Source organism: Podarcis gaigeae (genome assembly GCF_964106915.1).
Source record: "Podarcis gaigeae genome assembly, chromosome: 2".
Taxonomy (NCBI): domain Eukaryota; kingdom Metazoa; phylum Chordata; class Lepidosauria; order Squamata; family Lacertidae; genus Podarcis; species Podarcis gaigeae.
Window position 1 is genome coordinate 79968779 of NC_139679.1, and position 17371 is coordinate 79986149.

The 17371-nt window shown below is 41.4% G+C and overlaps 2 protein-coding genes across 10 annotated transcripts in view; both read right to left on the reverse strand.

The window, feature by feature from the left end:
* Positions 1 to 17371, reverse strand: part of IQSEC1 (IQ motif and Sec7 domain ArfGEF 1) — a 315470-nt gene that overhangs the window by 208152 nt on the left and 89947 nt on the right. The gene's annotated exons all lie outside the window — the stretch shown is intronic.
* On the reverse strand, positions 633 to 6525 carry LOC310839480 (uncharacterized protein; the record flags this gene model as incomplete). The annotated part of the gene is made up of 3 exons (XM_083728110.1): positions 6442 to 6525; positions 3139 to 4494; positions 633 to 702 (listed from the first exon to the last, which is right to left on the reverse strand). Exons 2-3 carry the CDS (start codon positions 4368 to 4370, stop codon positions 633 to 635), a joined length of 1302 nt encoding a protein of 433 aa, XP_083584236.1. The 5' UTR covers positions 4371 to 4494; positions 6442 to 6525.

The window sequence follows — 17371 nt, forward strand, 5'->3', positions numbered from 1 at the left end:
GCAGTGATGAGCAAATTGTAAAGTAGAAACGGGAATGCAGGAGTCATGGGGCCACCCTCCCACCCCTAGTCTGATAAGAATCAGGCTTGCATTGACAGGGTCAGACGAAGATTAAGGGCTGAATGGTGAGAACTTGGGTTGGGGGAGGGGGAACTCCCTTTTATGCCTCACCTTCAGCTACTTTGGAGAGGTGACCATGGAATCCATCTCTCCACTTTGACCTTCCTGCAGCCTTAGTGGGGCTGGGGGAAGCTCTGACCAACTGAGGGGTGAGGCTGAACCAAAGGTGTAAGTGTCAGTCTTGTTATTTACAACCAGACACCACCTTCACAAATTTGAGCAGGACCTCCCCCACCCCATGATAGAAAGTGCACTTAACAAGCTTAACATTCCCACAAGGGGAAAGAGTCACAAAAGTGAGTGTGCCACGCCTCATCTTTTAAAACTTGGCAAGAGGAGCAGTAAAACCTGTTGGGACATCTTCATCACTTCTGTCTGGTTCTGAACTTCTTGCCCTGCTCCTGAACTCCCTAAACCACGACCCCAGAGCTCTGTGTCTGCTGTTGAGGCTGTACTCTTACCTGCTTGAATAAAATTTATTTCTTACAAGTAAGAGTGTCTGTCTGCGTGTTTTAGGCAGGGGGCAGGATAGCAGAGGCGTGCCTTTGCTCAATGGGATCTCTAAAGCAAGGCTGAGACCAGCTGCAAGCGAAACAGAAGCCCAAACAAATGCAAACTGGTGTTACAATTCCACTGTAAGTGGCTTAAGGGGGGGGGAGAAGTGGGTTGGTTAGGCAGGTGCTGAACAAACAGATGGATTCTGGTTGACTGCAGTAGCCCACTTATAATATAAAACAGGCATAAGCAAACTCGGCCCTCCAGATGTTTTGGGACTACAACTCCCATCATCCCTAGCTAACAGGACCAGTGGTCAGGGATGCAGAGATGATGGGAGTTGTAATCCCAAAACATCTGGAGGGCCAAGTTTGCCTGTGTCTGGTGTAAAAGGTCCTGACCCTGGCAGGTGACTCCATAGTCAGAGCAGCAGTGACCCAGGCCATCCCAGACAGACAGTTTTAACAAACACATTTCCTAAACATGTTTTGGGAGAAACAATTATTGCTTAAAAGTACTTTCTTCAAGACACCACTCTGCATTCACATCCTGTTTAAACACTTCTTGTAATTGTTACTGTTCTTATAAACAATTGAAGCAAGCTCAAGCAAAACACCTAGCAAGGAGTCTTGAAATCACAACTAGTCAGCTTGATGAATTGCACCATTCCTTCTGATTCGGAGAATGTGTTACTACACATAATGCAAATAATGGACCACTTTCCTCATGTGCTGTTAACTCACAAGGGTGAGTGTTATGATCCAACATGTACATGAAAATTATTAACATAAAAACTGAAATGTTTAGTCCAAAAAGTGCATAATTTTGTTTCATTACATGCTCCCCCTTCACTCCTGTTTTACCGCTACTACAGTTTACTTATAGGTTCTATACAACTGACACTAAAAGGGAAGTTAACACTTTCATACAAACACAATGCTATAGTGATAAATAAATTCGCAAATAGAAGGGGAAGAAACGAGGCAGTGAGAGATTTTACTTTCTTGGTATTGTATAGTTAAAGCTATGGTTTTCCCAGTAGTTATGTATGGAAGTGAGAGCTGGACCATAAAGAAGGCTGATCGCCGAAGAATTGATGCTTTTGAATTATGGTGCTGGAGGAGACTCTTGAGAGTCCCATGGACTGCAAGAAGATCAAACCTGTCCACTCTTAAGGAAATCAGCCCTGAGTGCTCACTGGAAGGACAGATCCTGAAGCTGAGGCTCCAATACTTTGGCCACCTCATGAGAAGACACCCTGGAAAAGACCCTGATGTTGGGAAAGATGGAGGGCACAAGGAGAAGGGGACGACAGAGGACGAGATGGTTGGACAGTGTTCTTGAAGCTACTAACATGAGTTTGACCAAACTGCAGTGGAAGACAGGAGTGCCTGGCATGCTCTGGTCCATGGGGTCAGAAAGCGTTGGACACGACTAAATGACTAAAGAACAACAATATATTTATGGATATATAAAAAAATAACTTCGGAGTTCTCAAAGAACATGCAGATATAAGTATCACCAGCTGCTTATATATATATATATATATATATATATATATATATATATATATATGGTGGTTTTGGTGTCCTCGGGTGTCTTCCCGTGTAAAAGTTGGGGTGTCTAGGCGACGTTTCGACGAGGTCTCACTCGTCATCTTCAGGCTGGTGCTTTCGGCTTCTTGTTACTGGAACAGAGCGGGATCTCAATGTTTGAGTTCCTATAAATACTGTAGAGGGGGTGTGGTGTCTAGCCTCCAATGTTCTGGGCAGAGAGGAAGTTCCCAGGCTAGTGTGCCTTTTCTTCTTTTGTTCCTTAATTACTTGAGAGATACCTTGAGTGATTTCTTGAGTGATATCCTGAGTACCACTTAGGTGGGTCATTAGGTGTGGATTAGTTGCTAAAGTCTTTGTGTCTTGACCTCTTGAACTTTGTGAAGAGTTTTCCTGAGAAGATGGCTGTATTGCACTTAGTTGTGCTTTGGCTTGGCTTCGTGTATAGGGGCGAGCTGTGGTTTTGTGGCTTGTGTCAGCCAGATCTGTGTAGGGATTGCAGGGGGGTGCAGCATCCGGAGGTGCCACCATGGATTGGCTACTGGATGGTGTCAGTAATTCATCTGTGGAGAGGGTCTGGGTTTGGGTCTGGTGTGGTTGATTGGTGTTGGCGTTCTGTGTGCCTCTGGATCTGGTGTCAGTTTTTGTGGGGAGGGCTAATTTCCAGATGTCTGGCAAGCGGGATGTGTCGTCACGCTTGTTCATGTTGTGAGGGTGTTTCTCTATCTCGATGGCTTCCATGATTATTCTCTTGTGGTGATGTTCCGTGTTAAAGAGCAATTTGGAATCTGCAAAATTAATTTCGTGTCCTGTTTCTTTCATGTGTTGGAAAAGAGAGGAAGTTTTTTCTTCTTTTTTGACGGCATTCTTGTGTTCTGCGATACGTGCATTTATTCGTCTGTTTGTTTGTCCAATGTACGTGGCTGGGCAGACTTTGCAGGGTATTTCATAGATCCCTTGGTTTTCCAACTGGATTTTATCCTTGGGGTTTCTGAGGATATTGGCTATTTTTTGGTTGGTGCAAAAGGCTGTTTTGATATTGTGTTTATGGAGGATTTTGCTAATTTTATCTGTAGTGCCCTTGATATAAGGAAGGAGGGCCATGCCATTGTTTTCTTCTGTGTCTTGGTTTTTGGGGGGTGTTTCCTTTTGGATTAGCTTCGTAATCCTGTTTTGCTGGTATCCATTGGCAATTAACACATTTGAGAGATTCTGTAACTCAGTTGTCAAGTGGTCTTTGTCAGCCAGGCGTTTGGTTCTGGAGATGAGAGTCTTGGCTACGGAGTTTATTTGTGCAGGGTGGTGGTGTGATTGTGCATGTAAGTAGCGGTTGGTGTGTGTTTTTTTCTGGTAGATAGTGTGTCCTAGGGAGCCATCAGGTTTTTTGTAGATTAGGACGTCAAGGAAGGGAAGTTGGTTGTTGGCTTCTATTTCCATAGTGAATTGTATTTTGGGGTGTAAGTTGTTGAGATGTGTGAGGAAGCTATCCAGTTTTTCCTTCCCGTGTGGCCAAATTACAAAGGTGTCGTCAACATATCTGAGCCAAAGTTTGGGTTTGTGTTCTGACTTGTCTAAAGCATTGGTTTCAAAGTGTTCCATGTACAGGTTTGCGATGACCGGTGAGAGGGGTGATCCCATAGGTGCTCCTTCTATCTGTTTGTATCTTTGTCCATTGTGGATGAAGTACGTGTTGGTTAGGCAGTGGTTGGTCAGGTCCAAGATGTATTCGGGGGGATTGTATTTGTTTTGAATAGCTGTCAAGGCTTCATTAATGGGCACTTGTGTGAAGAGAGATACAACATCGAAGCTCACAAGTAGGTCATTAGGATGTAGGTTTTGCTTCTTTATTGTTTCTATGAACTGGAAGGAGTTTGGTACGTGTGAAGAGATGGATTCTGCATAGGGCTGAAGTTGCTTGGCGAGAAATTTAGCGAGATTTTGTAGAGGTGAGCCTATGGAGCTGACTATTGGTCTGAGTGGTGTTCCTTCTTTGTGTATCTTGGGGAGGCCGTAGAGTTTGGGGCATCTGGATGATTTTTCTCTGGGGATGATTCTTAGCTGGATTTCTTCACTGATAGGAGAGGCTTTTATTTTGGATTTGGTGGTTTTTTCCAGATAGGTGGTGGGATCTGTTTTTATAGGTTTGTAGGCAGGATCTTGGAGTAGCTTTGATAGTTTTGCTTGGTAGTCCGATGTGTTCATCACCACTGTGGCATTACCTTTGTCTGCTGGGAGAATGATTATGTTGTTGTCTTTCCTCAGGTTGGTGAGTGCTTTCTGTTCTTCTTTGTGTAAATTGCTTCTGGGTGAAGAAGAACAGAAAGCACTCACCAACCTGAGGAAAGACAACAACATAATCATTCTCCCAGCAGACAAAGGTAATGCCACAGTGGTGATGAACACATCGGACTACCAAGCAAAACTATCAAAGCTACTCCAAGATCCTGCCTACAAACCTATAAAAACAGATCCCACCACCTATCTGGAAAAAACCACCAAATCCAAAATAAAAGCCTCTCCTATCAGTGAAGAAATCCAGCTAAGAATCATCCCCAGAGAAAAATCATCCAGATGCCCCAAACTCTACGGCCTCCCCAAGATACACAAAGAAGGAACACCACTCAGACCAATAGTCAGCTCCATAGGCTCACCTCTACAAAATCTCGCTAAATTTCTCGCCAAGCAACTTCAGCCCTATGCAGAATCCATCTCTTCACACGTACCAAACTCCTTCCAGTTCATAGAAACAATAAAGAAGCAAAACCTACATCCTAATGACCTACTTGTGAGCTTCGATGTTGTATCTCTCTTCACACAAGTGCCCATTAATGAAGCCTTGACAGCTATTCAAAACAAATACAATCCCCCCGAATACATCTTGGACCTGACCAACCACTGCCTAACCAACACGTACTTCATCCACAATGGACAAAGATACAAACAGATAGAAGGAGCACCTATGGGATCACCCCTCTCACCGGTCATCACAAACCTGTACATGGAACACTTTGAAACCAATGCTTTAGACAAGTCAGAACACAAACCCAAACTTTGGCTCAGATATGTTGACGACACCTTTGTAATTTGGCCACACGGGAAGGAAAAACTGGATAGCTTCCTCACACATCTCAACAACTTACACCCCAAAATACAATTCACTATGGAAATAGAAGCCAACAACCAACTTCCCTTCCTTGACGTCCTAATCTACAAAAAACCTGATGGCTCCCTAGGACACACTATCTACCAGAAAAAAACACACACCAACCGCTACTTACATGCACAATCACACCACCACCCTGCACAAATAAACTCCGTAGCCAAGACTCTCATCTCCAGAACCAAACGCCTGGCTGACAAAGACCACTTGACAACTGAGTTACAGAATCTCTCAAATGTGTTAATTGCCAATGGATACCAGCAAAACAGGATTACGAAGCTAATCCAAAAGGAAACACCCCCCAAAAACCAAGACACAGAAGAAAACAATGGCATGGCCCTCCTTCCTTATATCAAGGGCACTACAGATAAAATTAGCAAAATCCTCCATAAACACAATATCAAAACAGCCTTTTGCACCAACCAAAAAATAGCCAATATCCTCAGAAACCCCAAGGATAAAATCCAGTTGGAAAACCAAGGGATCTATGAAATACCCTGCAAAGTCTGCCCAGCCACGTACATTGGACAAACAAACAGACGAATAAATGCACGTATCGCAGAACACAAGAATGCCGTCAAAAAAAGAAGAAAAAACTTCCTCTCTTTTCCAACACATGAAAGAAACAGGACACGAAATTAATTTTGCAGATTCCAAATTGCTCTTTAACACGGAACATCACCACAAGAGAATAATCATGGAAGCCATCGAGATAGAGAAACACCCTCACAACATGAACAAGCGTGACGACACATCCCGCTTGCCAGACATCTGGAAATTAGCCCTCCCCACAAAAACTGACACCAGATCCAGAGGCACACAGAACGCCAACACCAATCAACCACACCAGACCCAAACCCAGACCCTCTCCACAGATGAATTACTGACACCATCCAGTAGCCAATCCATGGTGGCACCTCCGGATGCTGCACCCCCCTGCAATCCCTACACAGATCTGGCTGACACAAGCCACAAAACCACAGCTCGCCCCTATACACGAAGCCAAGCCAAAGCACAACTAAGTGCAATACAGCCATCTTCTCAGGAAAACTCTTCACAAAGTTCAAGAGGTCAAGACACAAAGACTTTAGCAACTAATCCACACCTAATGACCCACCTAAGTGGTACTCAGGATATCACTCAAGAAATCACTCAAGGTATCTCTCAAGTAATTAAGGAACAAAAGAAGAAAAGGCACACTAGCCTGGGAACTTCCTCTCTGCCCAGAACATTGGAGGCTAGACACCACACCCCCTCTACAGTATTTATAGGAACTCAAACATTGAGATCCCGCTCTGTTCCAGTAACAAGAAGCCGAAAGCACCAGCCTGAAGATGACGAGTGAGACCTCGTCGAAACGTCGCCTAGACACCCCAACTTTTACACGGGAAGACACCCGAGGACACCAAAACCTGCATTCCTGTACCCGTGAAAATCTACGAAAGCAAATATATATATATATATATATATATATATATATATAAAGAAAACCTTCGTACATCAGGTAAAATACACCCAGGGGCGCTCAGGATATTTGGCAGTTGTAGGCAAAATGCCCCCTTCTGGCCCTCATCCCTGTTGCCGGCCTTGCCACCACAAGTGCACCCTTGCCCATGGCTTCCCTTGTGCTGCTGCCATGCTGAAGGTGCAGTATTAAGCAGTGGTGGTGTAAGCAAAGCCGTGGAGTGGCTGGCAGCAGAGAAACAAAGAGTCAGAACTGCCACCTGAGGCAAATTGCTTCACCTCGTCCCACTAAAGTGACAGCCTTGAGTACACCTTTAGATTTCAGGTGGAATGGTTGCTGGAAACTATGACAGAGTACATTACAAATAGTCAAAAGATTGCCTCCAACCTAGTAGATACAGCACCAGAACGAATAACTTCCTTATTGCTTTTCAGCACAAAGTCATAGGAAAAAGAATTCAACACTACCCTTTAATGGTAGAATGCAACAACATAGACAGCAACTGAAGAATGCAATCATTCTAGCATTTCAGTATACAAGGAAAAGTAGCAAGCTGTTACACCAAGTCTTACAAGCATTGCAGTAATACAATTCAGAAGCTGGATTGATAAAGCATTTGCACATTCTGGCAGTAGATAATTAAACACCACTCTATTTTCCTTGTTCATTACCTAGTTTTTGACAAGAATGTCCTATATTGTAAGTCTCTGAGAAACCTCTTGCAGGAATCTTTTCTTGCTCATTAGATGTGCTGTTTTAGGAAAGCCGCCTCCTCTCTTTTATAGATAAGAGAATTGAAAGACAAAACAAGCTCAAGTTTCTTCAAGTTTCCAGTTACAGTTCTGAATGAGAGCTGGAAAAAAGGAGGAGGTATAGAGAGCTAGTTCAAATGAGCAGTCATGTTACATTTCAGGAGACCTGTTAATGCTATCTGTCTAATTTCTCACAGTCAAACTCCTAGCATATTTTTTTTCATGGTTTAGCAACCATGCTGTTTCTTTCTTTGCTCTTTGACTTTGCTGCTTAAAAAAACCTGATCTGTTTAAATCAGTTCTCTGTTAGGTCTAAAGTAGGGACTCTAGTTTAATGTTAAGTGTTTTTGGTTTTTTGAATGGTTTAGCATCCTGGTTGGTAAACCAATATAACAGATTTAAGCTGAACAGGATTAAAGTGCCAAAGTTGCTACACAAAGGTATTGCGCAGGGGTGGTTGGTCGCTGCTTGCAAAACCATCGCTTAGCAAACTGGGATTACTGCATCCAAAAGGGCCCTTTTGAGGCCATGATTTAAATCACACATAACAACAAGAGTGTGAGTCCTCAACATGAACTGCTAGAGCAGCTCACCCAGCACGTCTATTACACCAAAGGAGTTCACCGAGTACACAAGCAAGTTCTCCAGTGTCAGGAATTCATTACTGTGCAAACAAAAATGCTTCAAATGACACGAAAGAAATCAGGCCAAGTCCACACTGCTTGGATCCCTCGCTTTGAATATGCATTTCCTGTGGCTAAATATTATTCTGTTCCAATATTGACTTTTTTCTTGTTTATGCTTAAAAACAATTTTCAATTTTTATTGTTGAAACCTATACAGGCAAACACAGATTAATGGGGATTCTTTGGCAGCTCAAAAAACACTGGACAAACCTTTGGATCCATTTCAAAATAACTTGTAGTGCTTTTGAAATGAAAGCAAATCTGTTTAAACTCTGGTTCAATTAAACAACCAAACACAGTATTTATTTTTTATATTAATAGCCTTTAGGGTCAAGACCCTAAACACACGTACAAAGTTGCATATTTCAGTAGAATCGTTAGTTCTAGTAAGTTGATTTAACCCATTATAACACTGGGATGGAGGCTGTATATGGCATAGACAGTTTATCCCATGGCCCATTCTACTTGCTGATCATCAGTCAGTTACTGTACTGATTGATTAGGACAATCTATTATCTTATTCCATGCCTGCTATTGAGGAGTAGTTGATGGCCTAGCACATGCTTGTTAATATTCTTGAAGAACTCTAAAACTGTGGTTCCTGACTTATGTGAACACAAGGGTTCCCTTTAAGAATGTTTTCTATCAATCTACCTGGAATTAACCTAACCGGCTTGCCGTTGTGTGCAATTAACCCCTTTATAAAACATTCCTCTTCAACCAGGCCTTTGGCATTCTATGTCCTTTTAAATGTCTTTGTATGTGGCAGGGTAATTGTTTTGCTTTGTTTCTGTTTTTATTATGTACTTTGTGGTTTTATTCTGTATTTTTATGCTGTGGATGTTTGGATGAAGGGTGGCATAGAAATTTAATAAATCAATAAAGTAAGAAAGTAATAGCATTGTAGCTCAACAGCACCATATAGGGTATCTGAGTTTGCATGCCTTCCACTGTGAACTCAAATAAGATGTCTATCCACTGTTTTGTTTTTGAATATACATTTTCAAGTTAATCAGTTTCACTGAAAAGCTAACTGCTCAGAACTTTCTACCTCTTTCTACATGTAAGAACGAAGAGGTTTAGAAGGTAGCACTGGTCTCCAAGTAAATTTCTAGCTGGCTACAGAGACCAAGATCAAAGACATCAGAACTGGAGCAGATCACATGACTGGGGCAAATAACATTTTATCACCACCAAATGAATGAGGATGCGGTAATTTAGCTGACATTAGTTTTGAGGGATTTATTAATTTTATATTTAGATTTGTTAGATTTCTTACTAGTCTCTGATGCTCTCTCTCTCTCTCTCTCTCACACACACACACACCCCCACACCCCCACACACCCCTTCACTTACAGTCTTGTTTCCCTTTAAACTCAGGAGCCCCAATCTGCTCTCTCACAGAACCTCACATCTGCAATGAACTCTATTTAAGCTCTGATCTGCTCAAACAGATAACATGAAACTAAACTAACTCAGATTGACTTTATTGATTATACATGCAGGATTTACTATCTGAACACAATGTGCTGTCTCAGGAAATGGTTTGTTAGGCGAGCATTCGCATAATGATTTGACAATTTCCATTGTTTCGTATAAGAAATTTTCTAATGCTTTCCCAACCACAGAATTTTGGAATTCCCCAAATGATTAGAAAACACAAGAAAACTGTGACTGTTGCATTCCCTTTTTCCTCTTCTTTACCCAAATAAAATTATTTATCTGTTGACAGAAGGCTCCACTGTAGAATCTTCCCTTATATTACAGACTAAAGCTACCCCTTGTGTTCTATGACTGTTTCACAAGGTTTTTTAAAGTTTTGTGACCTTTTATGAAATGATGAGTCCTGGAGGTAGGGTCTAGAAATTCTCCAAGCAGCTAGACAGACTGGAGTGTGATAGGAAGGTCATGCTGTTGGGGGGAAGTCTCTCTCTCTCTCTCTCTCTCTCTCACACACACACACACACACACACACACGAATCTCTTATACAAAAGGCAGTAAGACACTTGTCTCAAGCTCTGATAAGGATAAAATAACCATAGAGCATATAGAAGAACAAGTCCTGCTGAAGCAGAGCCAGCATGGCTTCTGCAAGGGAAAGTCCTGACTCAAGATCCTATTTGAGTTATCTGAATCTATCAGCAACCATATAAATAAAAGTAATCTGGTAGACACAATGTACATTGATTTTCAAAAAAAGTCCCATGTAAGTTTAGAAGTCATGGAATGAAAGGAGAGATGCTCTTGTGGATCAGGAATTGCTTAACTAGCATGAAGCAGTAATAGGAACACAGTAAATAGACAGTTCTCGGAATGGAAATATGTAGAAAGTGGAGTGCACCCAAGGACTGGTATTGGGGGTCTTCATTTTTAACTTGTTCATAAGTGAGCAGTGAGTTGGCCAAGTTTGCTGATGCTCAAAAGGGCCTCGCTGAGCTGGGTGGCAAAATGGCAAATGCAATTCAATGTAAAAAAGTGTGAGGTGATGCTTATCAGGGCAAAAAATGGGGTCTGAGTGGTGACTGACTAGGAATGAAACCTTGGGGTCATAGTGCAAAGCTCAATGAAGGTGTCAAGCCAGGTTGCAGCAGCTGTGAAAAAGGCAAATTCCATGCTAGGGATCATTAGGAAAGGAATTGAAGATAAAACTGCTGGTATCATAATGCTGTTATGCAAATCTATGGTGTGACCACATTTGGAATACTATGTAAAGTTCTCAAAAATGATATTGTGGAGTTGGAAAAAGTTTTTAAGGCAATCCTGACCCCTCCCATATCTGCTATAGCAGCTGTGCTAGACAAGCCTCATAACAACAGATGGTATAAAAGCTTTCAGCTCATGCTGACTTTCCAACAGCCCAATCAGTCACATGTTTTTTCTATTTAGAGATGCATGGGAGGAACCTCATTGTCATAGCTATACTTTTGAATTAGTATTGGCTGAGGGGTGTAGAGAACTGACTAGCCAGAGTACAGGAAACTGACAGAAATGCCTCTGTAAATTACGGAAGTATAAAATGTGTAGGGGATGGGGAAAAGTGTGTGGCTTTAAGTTTTTGAAAAAAATAAATGCTCTACATCTTCACTGGGAGGCCTGTGATCCAGTAGTCCCAATGGCCCATAAAGTGCATTTATTAGTGAAATATAACATACAAAATATATTTTAGGGGAAATTGCCTTGTGAAAATGTTGTATAATATCACATTATCAAAAGCATATTTGCATTAAGAGAAATTCACATCAAAATGTCGATGAATTTTCATTAGTTTTTAACAAATCACAAAGTGATATGAAAATGCGGAGAAGTTAAGATTGGAAAACAAGAAACCAAAATCAATAAATTTGCCCATCCCTACAGAAAACCCAACTATTTTTATTATTTTACCATTAAGACTCTAATAATTATTCAAAATGGTATAGTGCTATAAAGAGAAATTCCTAAAGGAAAGAAGTAATAGATTAAAGAAAACTGTTTAGCCTTGATATACTAATAAGCTTTTTCTTTAATAGGAGAAAGAGGTGAGGTTTCTCCCAGGAGGATGGCAAAGGAAGAAGCTTTGCTGGAATTATCACAAGTCTTGATAGTTCAATGATCATTGTTACTGATTACTGTTCAGTTTGCATCTCACAAGATTTAAAATATCACAATACCTTAAATTCTTCATCTAGTGTGACACTATACACTGGGGATGATACAGCTCACTTTCTAACTTGCCTTGCTGCTAAGAGTCTCACTTTGAGCCTTTATTGAGACATTGATATAAGATGGCAGTAGACTGCCTATATTTAGCATTTATTTATAGAGATCTGAGTCACTGACTAATATTGCTGCATTCCTGAAAGGATAAAAAATTAGCTAGGGAAAAAGTGCACAAATCACCCTGCTCTCTCGCTCTCTCTGTGTGTATTCCAAGGACACTTGGGAAGCCTTACATTTGCAGGCATAATTATGATGACTCATTGATCTATTCAGCAATTTTAATTTAAAACATGGCACTGGATTATTCATCAGATACTGGAGCATATGCAAAGCTATGTGTGCTTTCCTACGAAAAGCCTCTCTCCCTCAATCTGGTTTGAAAAAGCAAACTGAACATTATCAGCTAAATTGTATTTCCGGGAAAGACCAGAGAGGGGAATCATCACTTTTAGCAGCGCTTCCTCTGCTGAGGATGATAGAACTCTTCAGCTATTGTCAAGTCAGATTGTACAACCATGACAGTATGAAGTAATAGGGATACTGTTTCTTTGCTCTGGCATTCGATTTCCTGGCAATAATGAGCACAGGCTGCTAAGAGACTAGTTTTGTTCTCTTCTGAAAAACTGGATGTTTCTAGCAATCATTTCTGTTTTGCCAACATGTAAATTGTAAGGGCCCAATCATATGGAAGAGGTTGATTTACATCAGCAAAAGCAGTAAGTTGTGCTGCCATGAGGGTGCATGGTGCAGGCCTCTCAAGTATATTTTGCTGTGCCCCCAGCCAAAGGCAATAATCATGTGAAGAGGAAACAAATATTCATGCAGGACTTCAGATTTGTCAGTTTTTGTAAGGGGGAGAACTCCACCATATTATTATGCTACATCTATTCTGGCCAAGCTGCAGGATACATTTTTTACTGAATGTGTAGAATAGCCCCATTTCTGTACTGCTACACTGGCTTGTGTTATAAATACTGTGACCTCCCTTGTTTTCCAATAAAATTGCATTGCAATGGCAAATAGGAGATGCAGAAAACTTAAGAATGTTTTTCTATTAACTATTCCACTGCAAAGATCACAGAACACTGCCTGATTTGTTATATGCAGCTCAGCATAAGCTACAACTGATGATTCAATTTTTAAAAATTCATTGAATCTCAGTGATGTGTCTCAGTGATGTGTCTATAAAAGATAAAGTGTTACAGATGTTCATTTCAAATAGGGAAGCTTCTGTGAGTTATTGCTAAATGGCTGTTAATTAAATTAAGAATCCTTGCTGATTTCTTCAGGCACAGCTTCTAAGTGCTTGAGGCACTTTGAAATATTATGGTAGTTTGAAGTGGAAAAATAGATTTGATTTATCACATTGTTACCACTCCTTGATTCACCTCACACTTAGGAGAGTCAAGGCTCAGAATTCTGGGCCTAATACAGCAGTAGATGTAATTTTATCACAAAATAAACAAAATCAAGCAACTGTTTCCTTTTTGTGTTGTATTTCCTTGTGGGGTTTAAATTGTTTTATGTATCTGCCAACTGTCAATCTGTCAACAAATTTGTTAACCCCTCCCCTCCCACCTCCAACAAAATGTCTGTGTTATGAGATAAAAGTGAGTCATCACATTTCTACTACAAAAGAACAAAGCTGGAGATGTCACGTATTAGTGACATATGAAAGCTAAACTGTCCCACCAAACCCCCCTTGATTAATGACTTTGCAAAGACAACCAGTGCTGAAATACCTGGAGCCAGCTGGATTCCTATTCATATTTTATAAAGTTTAAAAATTCTGAATATTCAAAGGTGGCTAGCTGATGCCTTGAACCCTAACTGAACCACTCCACCATGAGTGTTGCAGGTTCCACTTGCTACTCTTGACTTCTGAGACACTGAATTAATTTGGGCATTTATGCTGCCCAACAGAGCTTTTTTGGGTAGTGTGGGACCTCTTACAGTCTGGTCTGAAGGTGGTGGTAGCTCACTGTGACTTGTTTGCAAAGCACTTTTAGGACAAAATCACTTGCATCCACTAGGATCTTAACTCTGCTATTGCAGCAGATGAATCTCTAGGGGTGTCCAGTGCACTGTCTGTTGTGTTATATGAGTTTCTGTTGGTAAGTCTAGAGCAGGGGTTGTCAACCTGGTCCCTACCGCCCACTAGTGGGCGTTTCAGGATTCTAGGTAGGGGGTTCTACAGCACAAGCTGAATCCTCCTTCCATTGAGCACTGGTGGGCGGTAAAGAAATTTTACCATCAAGAAAGATGCATTAGTGGGCAGTAGGTATAAAAAGGTTGACTACCCCTGGTCTAGAGGATGTGGACAAAGTGCTTGGATCAGTCAAGGTGACCACTTATGGTCTGGACCCTTGCCCCTCTCAGCTGATGAAAACTAGCAGACAGGTAACAGCTGGCTGGGCCAGGGAGGTGATTAAAGACTCCTTGAGAGAGGGGCCGGTCCCTGCCTGCCTGCTTGAAGGGTGGTAGTGGAAAAACCACTCCTCATGAAACCCCACCTGGATTCAAAAATCTAAGTAACTACTGTTCAATTGCCGATCTCCCCATCTAGGGCAAGGTTCCTGAGTGGGTGGGTCACAGACCAGATCTAGGGACTTTTGGAGGAAACCGATTTTCCAGATACATTTCAGATGGGGTTTGGGCCCGATTTCGGCCCAGAAGCTGCTTTGGTCACCCTATATGATTACCTCTTAAGGAGCAGGTACATAGCTCGGGAGTCGTTCTGGATCCTTTGCTGTTGCTTGAGGTTCAAGTGGCCTTGGTGGCATGGAGTGCCTTCTATCAGCTTCAGCTGGTGGCCCAGCTGTGCCCCTATCTGGACAGGGACAACTTAGCCTCTGTCCTCTATGATTTGGTAACCTCTAGTTTAGTGCATTATACAGTGCATTATATGCAGGGCTGCCTCTTAAGGCGCGTGCAAAATTTGGTGGTCAGGTTGCTCACTGGAGCAAGAAATTTGAAGATATTACATCAATCTTGGCCCAACTGCACTGGCTGCCAATTAGTTCCCAGGCCCAATTCAAAGTGCTGGTTTTGACCTATAATGCCCGAAATGTCTCAGGACCACAATAGCTCAAGGATTTCCTCTTCCCATATGAACCAACCTGGACACTGCAATCTTCATGCACCTCCTTCACAAGAGGTACAGAGGGTGGCAACACGAGACTGGGCCTTTTCTGTGGTGGCTCCTCATTTGCGGAATATTCTCCCCAGGGAGGCTCACCTGGGGCCTTCAATACATATCTTTAAGAACTAGGTGAAAACGTTTCTCTTCAACCAGGCATTCAGCTAATTAACATCATATGGCTTTTAAACGTTTGTTAGAGGGGGTAACTGGTTTTGTTTTGTTTTATTATATATTTTGTATCCTCATTTCCTATTTTTCTGTTGTGAACCACCCTAGGATCTTCAGCTCAAGGGTAGTATACTACTACTACTACTACTACTACTAGTAATAAAAACCCAAGTAGTCAGAAGTTTTATAACATGAGTTAGTGTACCAGTGGAGCATGCAGTTATAGCTGCAAATCCTCAGGCTCAGTTCTCAGCAAATATACTGGTTAAGCTCAGGCAGTCAACTGTGGCTTGGCTCAAATGTTATAAGCAACTAATTTGTGATCAGGAGCATTGTGCATGTTCATGTAGTCCCTCTTCCTGGCAGATACCTGCCATGATATCTGAATTGAGTCTGTATCTCAGTCACAGACTTCTCTGTGTTACTGGTAGTAAGAATACTAACATTGACTTATCATATAGGTTTGTTTTAAGCAGGGGTCAGCAAACCTTTTCAGCAGGGGGCCGGTCTACTGTCCCTTAGACCTTGTGGGAGGCTGGACTGTATTTTGAAGGGTGTGTGTGAAAGAATTCCTACGCCCCACAAATAACCCAGAGATGCATTTTAAATAAAAGCACACATTCTACTCATATAAAAACACACTGATTCCTGGACTTACAGGCCAGATTTAGAAGGCGATTGGGCTGGATCCGGCCCCCGGGCCTTAGTTTGTCTACCCATGGTTTTAAGGAATACGACTTTATAGGATTGGAGTAGTTAGGAAACATAATGCATGATACAAAAATTACGATAGTGGACCAAGCTAAATTAATAATTCTTTGTCAGATTTGCACCAAATGATTTGTTAAGCCTGCAGGCTTGATTATTATAATGTACACCATCTGGATCTGACCTTTGGAAACTAAAACTTGCCACTGTCAATTTGCTGATTAAACTTGGTCACTTGGAACATGTTACTCTGACATACTTTAATTTACATTGGTTACCTGTTTGTTTCTAGGAACAATTCAATGTTATGGGTTTTATTATAAAACTCTAAACAGTATGGGACCTGCTAGGTCATTGTCTGGTGCCATTGTTTGGGTGCATTACTGACATACAGCGGATGTCCACTAGGTGGAGTTAAGCCTTTTCAAGTTGTAGCACCTTTGTGGAATGGAATCCTCAGAGAGGCATATTAGGTTCAGACCTTATAGATTCAGGGAACAAGCTGAAACTTGGTGGTATTGTAAGGTATTGGGACCAAATTGAGGACAGTTGCAATGGCCTCCAACTTAATTCTTGTTTCTTGTTCATTTTGTTATACTGATTGTAATGGGTTTGCCGTATGTAATTCTTGCTTTTGTTATGATATGGTTTTAACTTTGCTGTTATATCTTGTGGTATTTTTATTGTTTGGCTGACTGATTGGTGCCATGAGTTGCTTTGGCAAGAATGGAGGGATATAATTTTCAAAATAAAATTGTTAGCAATAGGTATGGATTTTAAACTATTCACTTCAATGTGTAGTTACATAGAAGAAGAAGAAGAGGAGGAGGAGGAGGAGGAGGAGGAGGAGGAGGAGGAGGAGGAAGAAGAAGAAGAGGCATGACTTCCTTTATGCAGCTGTATGGCACCTTAGAAACAAAATACATTTTTTTAAAAAAGTGAAATGCATCAAACATCCACATGAGGGCAGTGATTTCCTGTGGAAAGTATCAGAAGTGTTTAGTCACACATTTTACAATAAGCTAAATGCAAACAAGCAGAAATAACAAGCAGCTAGCATTTACAACACTATGCAGAAAATGTTCATTGTAAAGGGAAACTACATCATTGCATTTCTTTCCCCCGCCCATTATTTTCTTCCAATATATCACAAAATCTTTACATTCTGAACAAAATGATCTGTATTAGTACAATGCTTAACACAAAATGTAATTCAGAGGCATTAGCATGATCTAAATATATGAAATACCAAAGTCAAGATCTAAGTACCTGCAATTTAGTTGGATGTTCCGCACAAATTGAAGCCAATTGAAAATCAATGCCTTGCCTCAAAGTGTATCTCATACTACTGCCTTTCAGAAAAACAGTAAGCTCCTTGTGGTTCTATTTCAGACATTTGGAAGGAAAGGGTTCATGACAGAG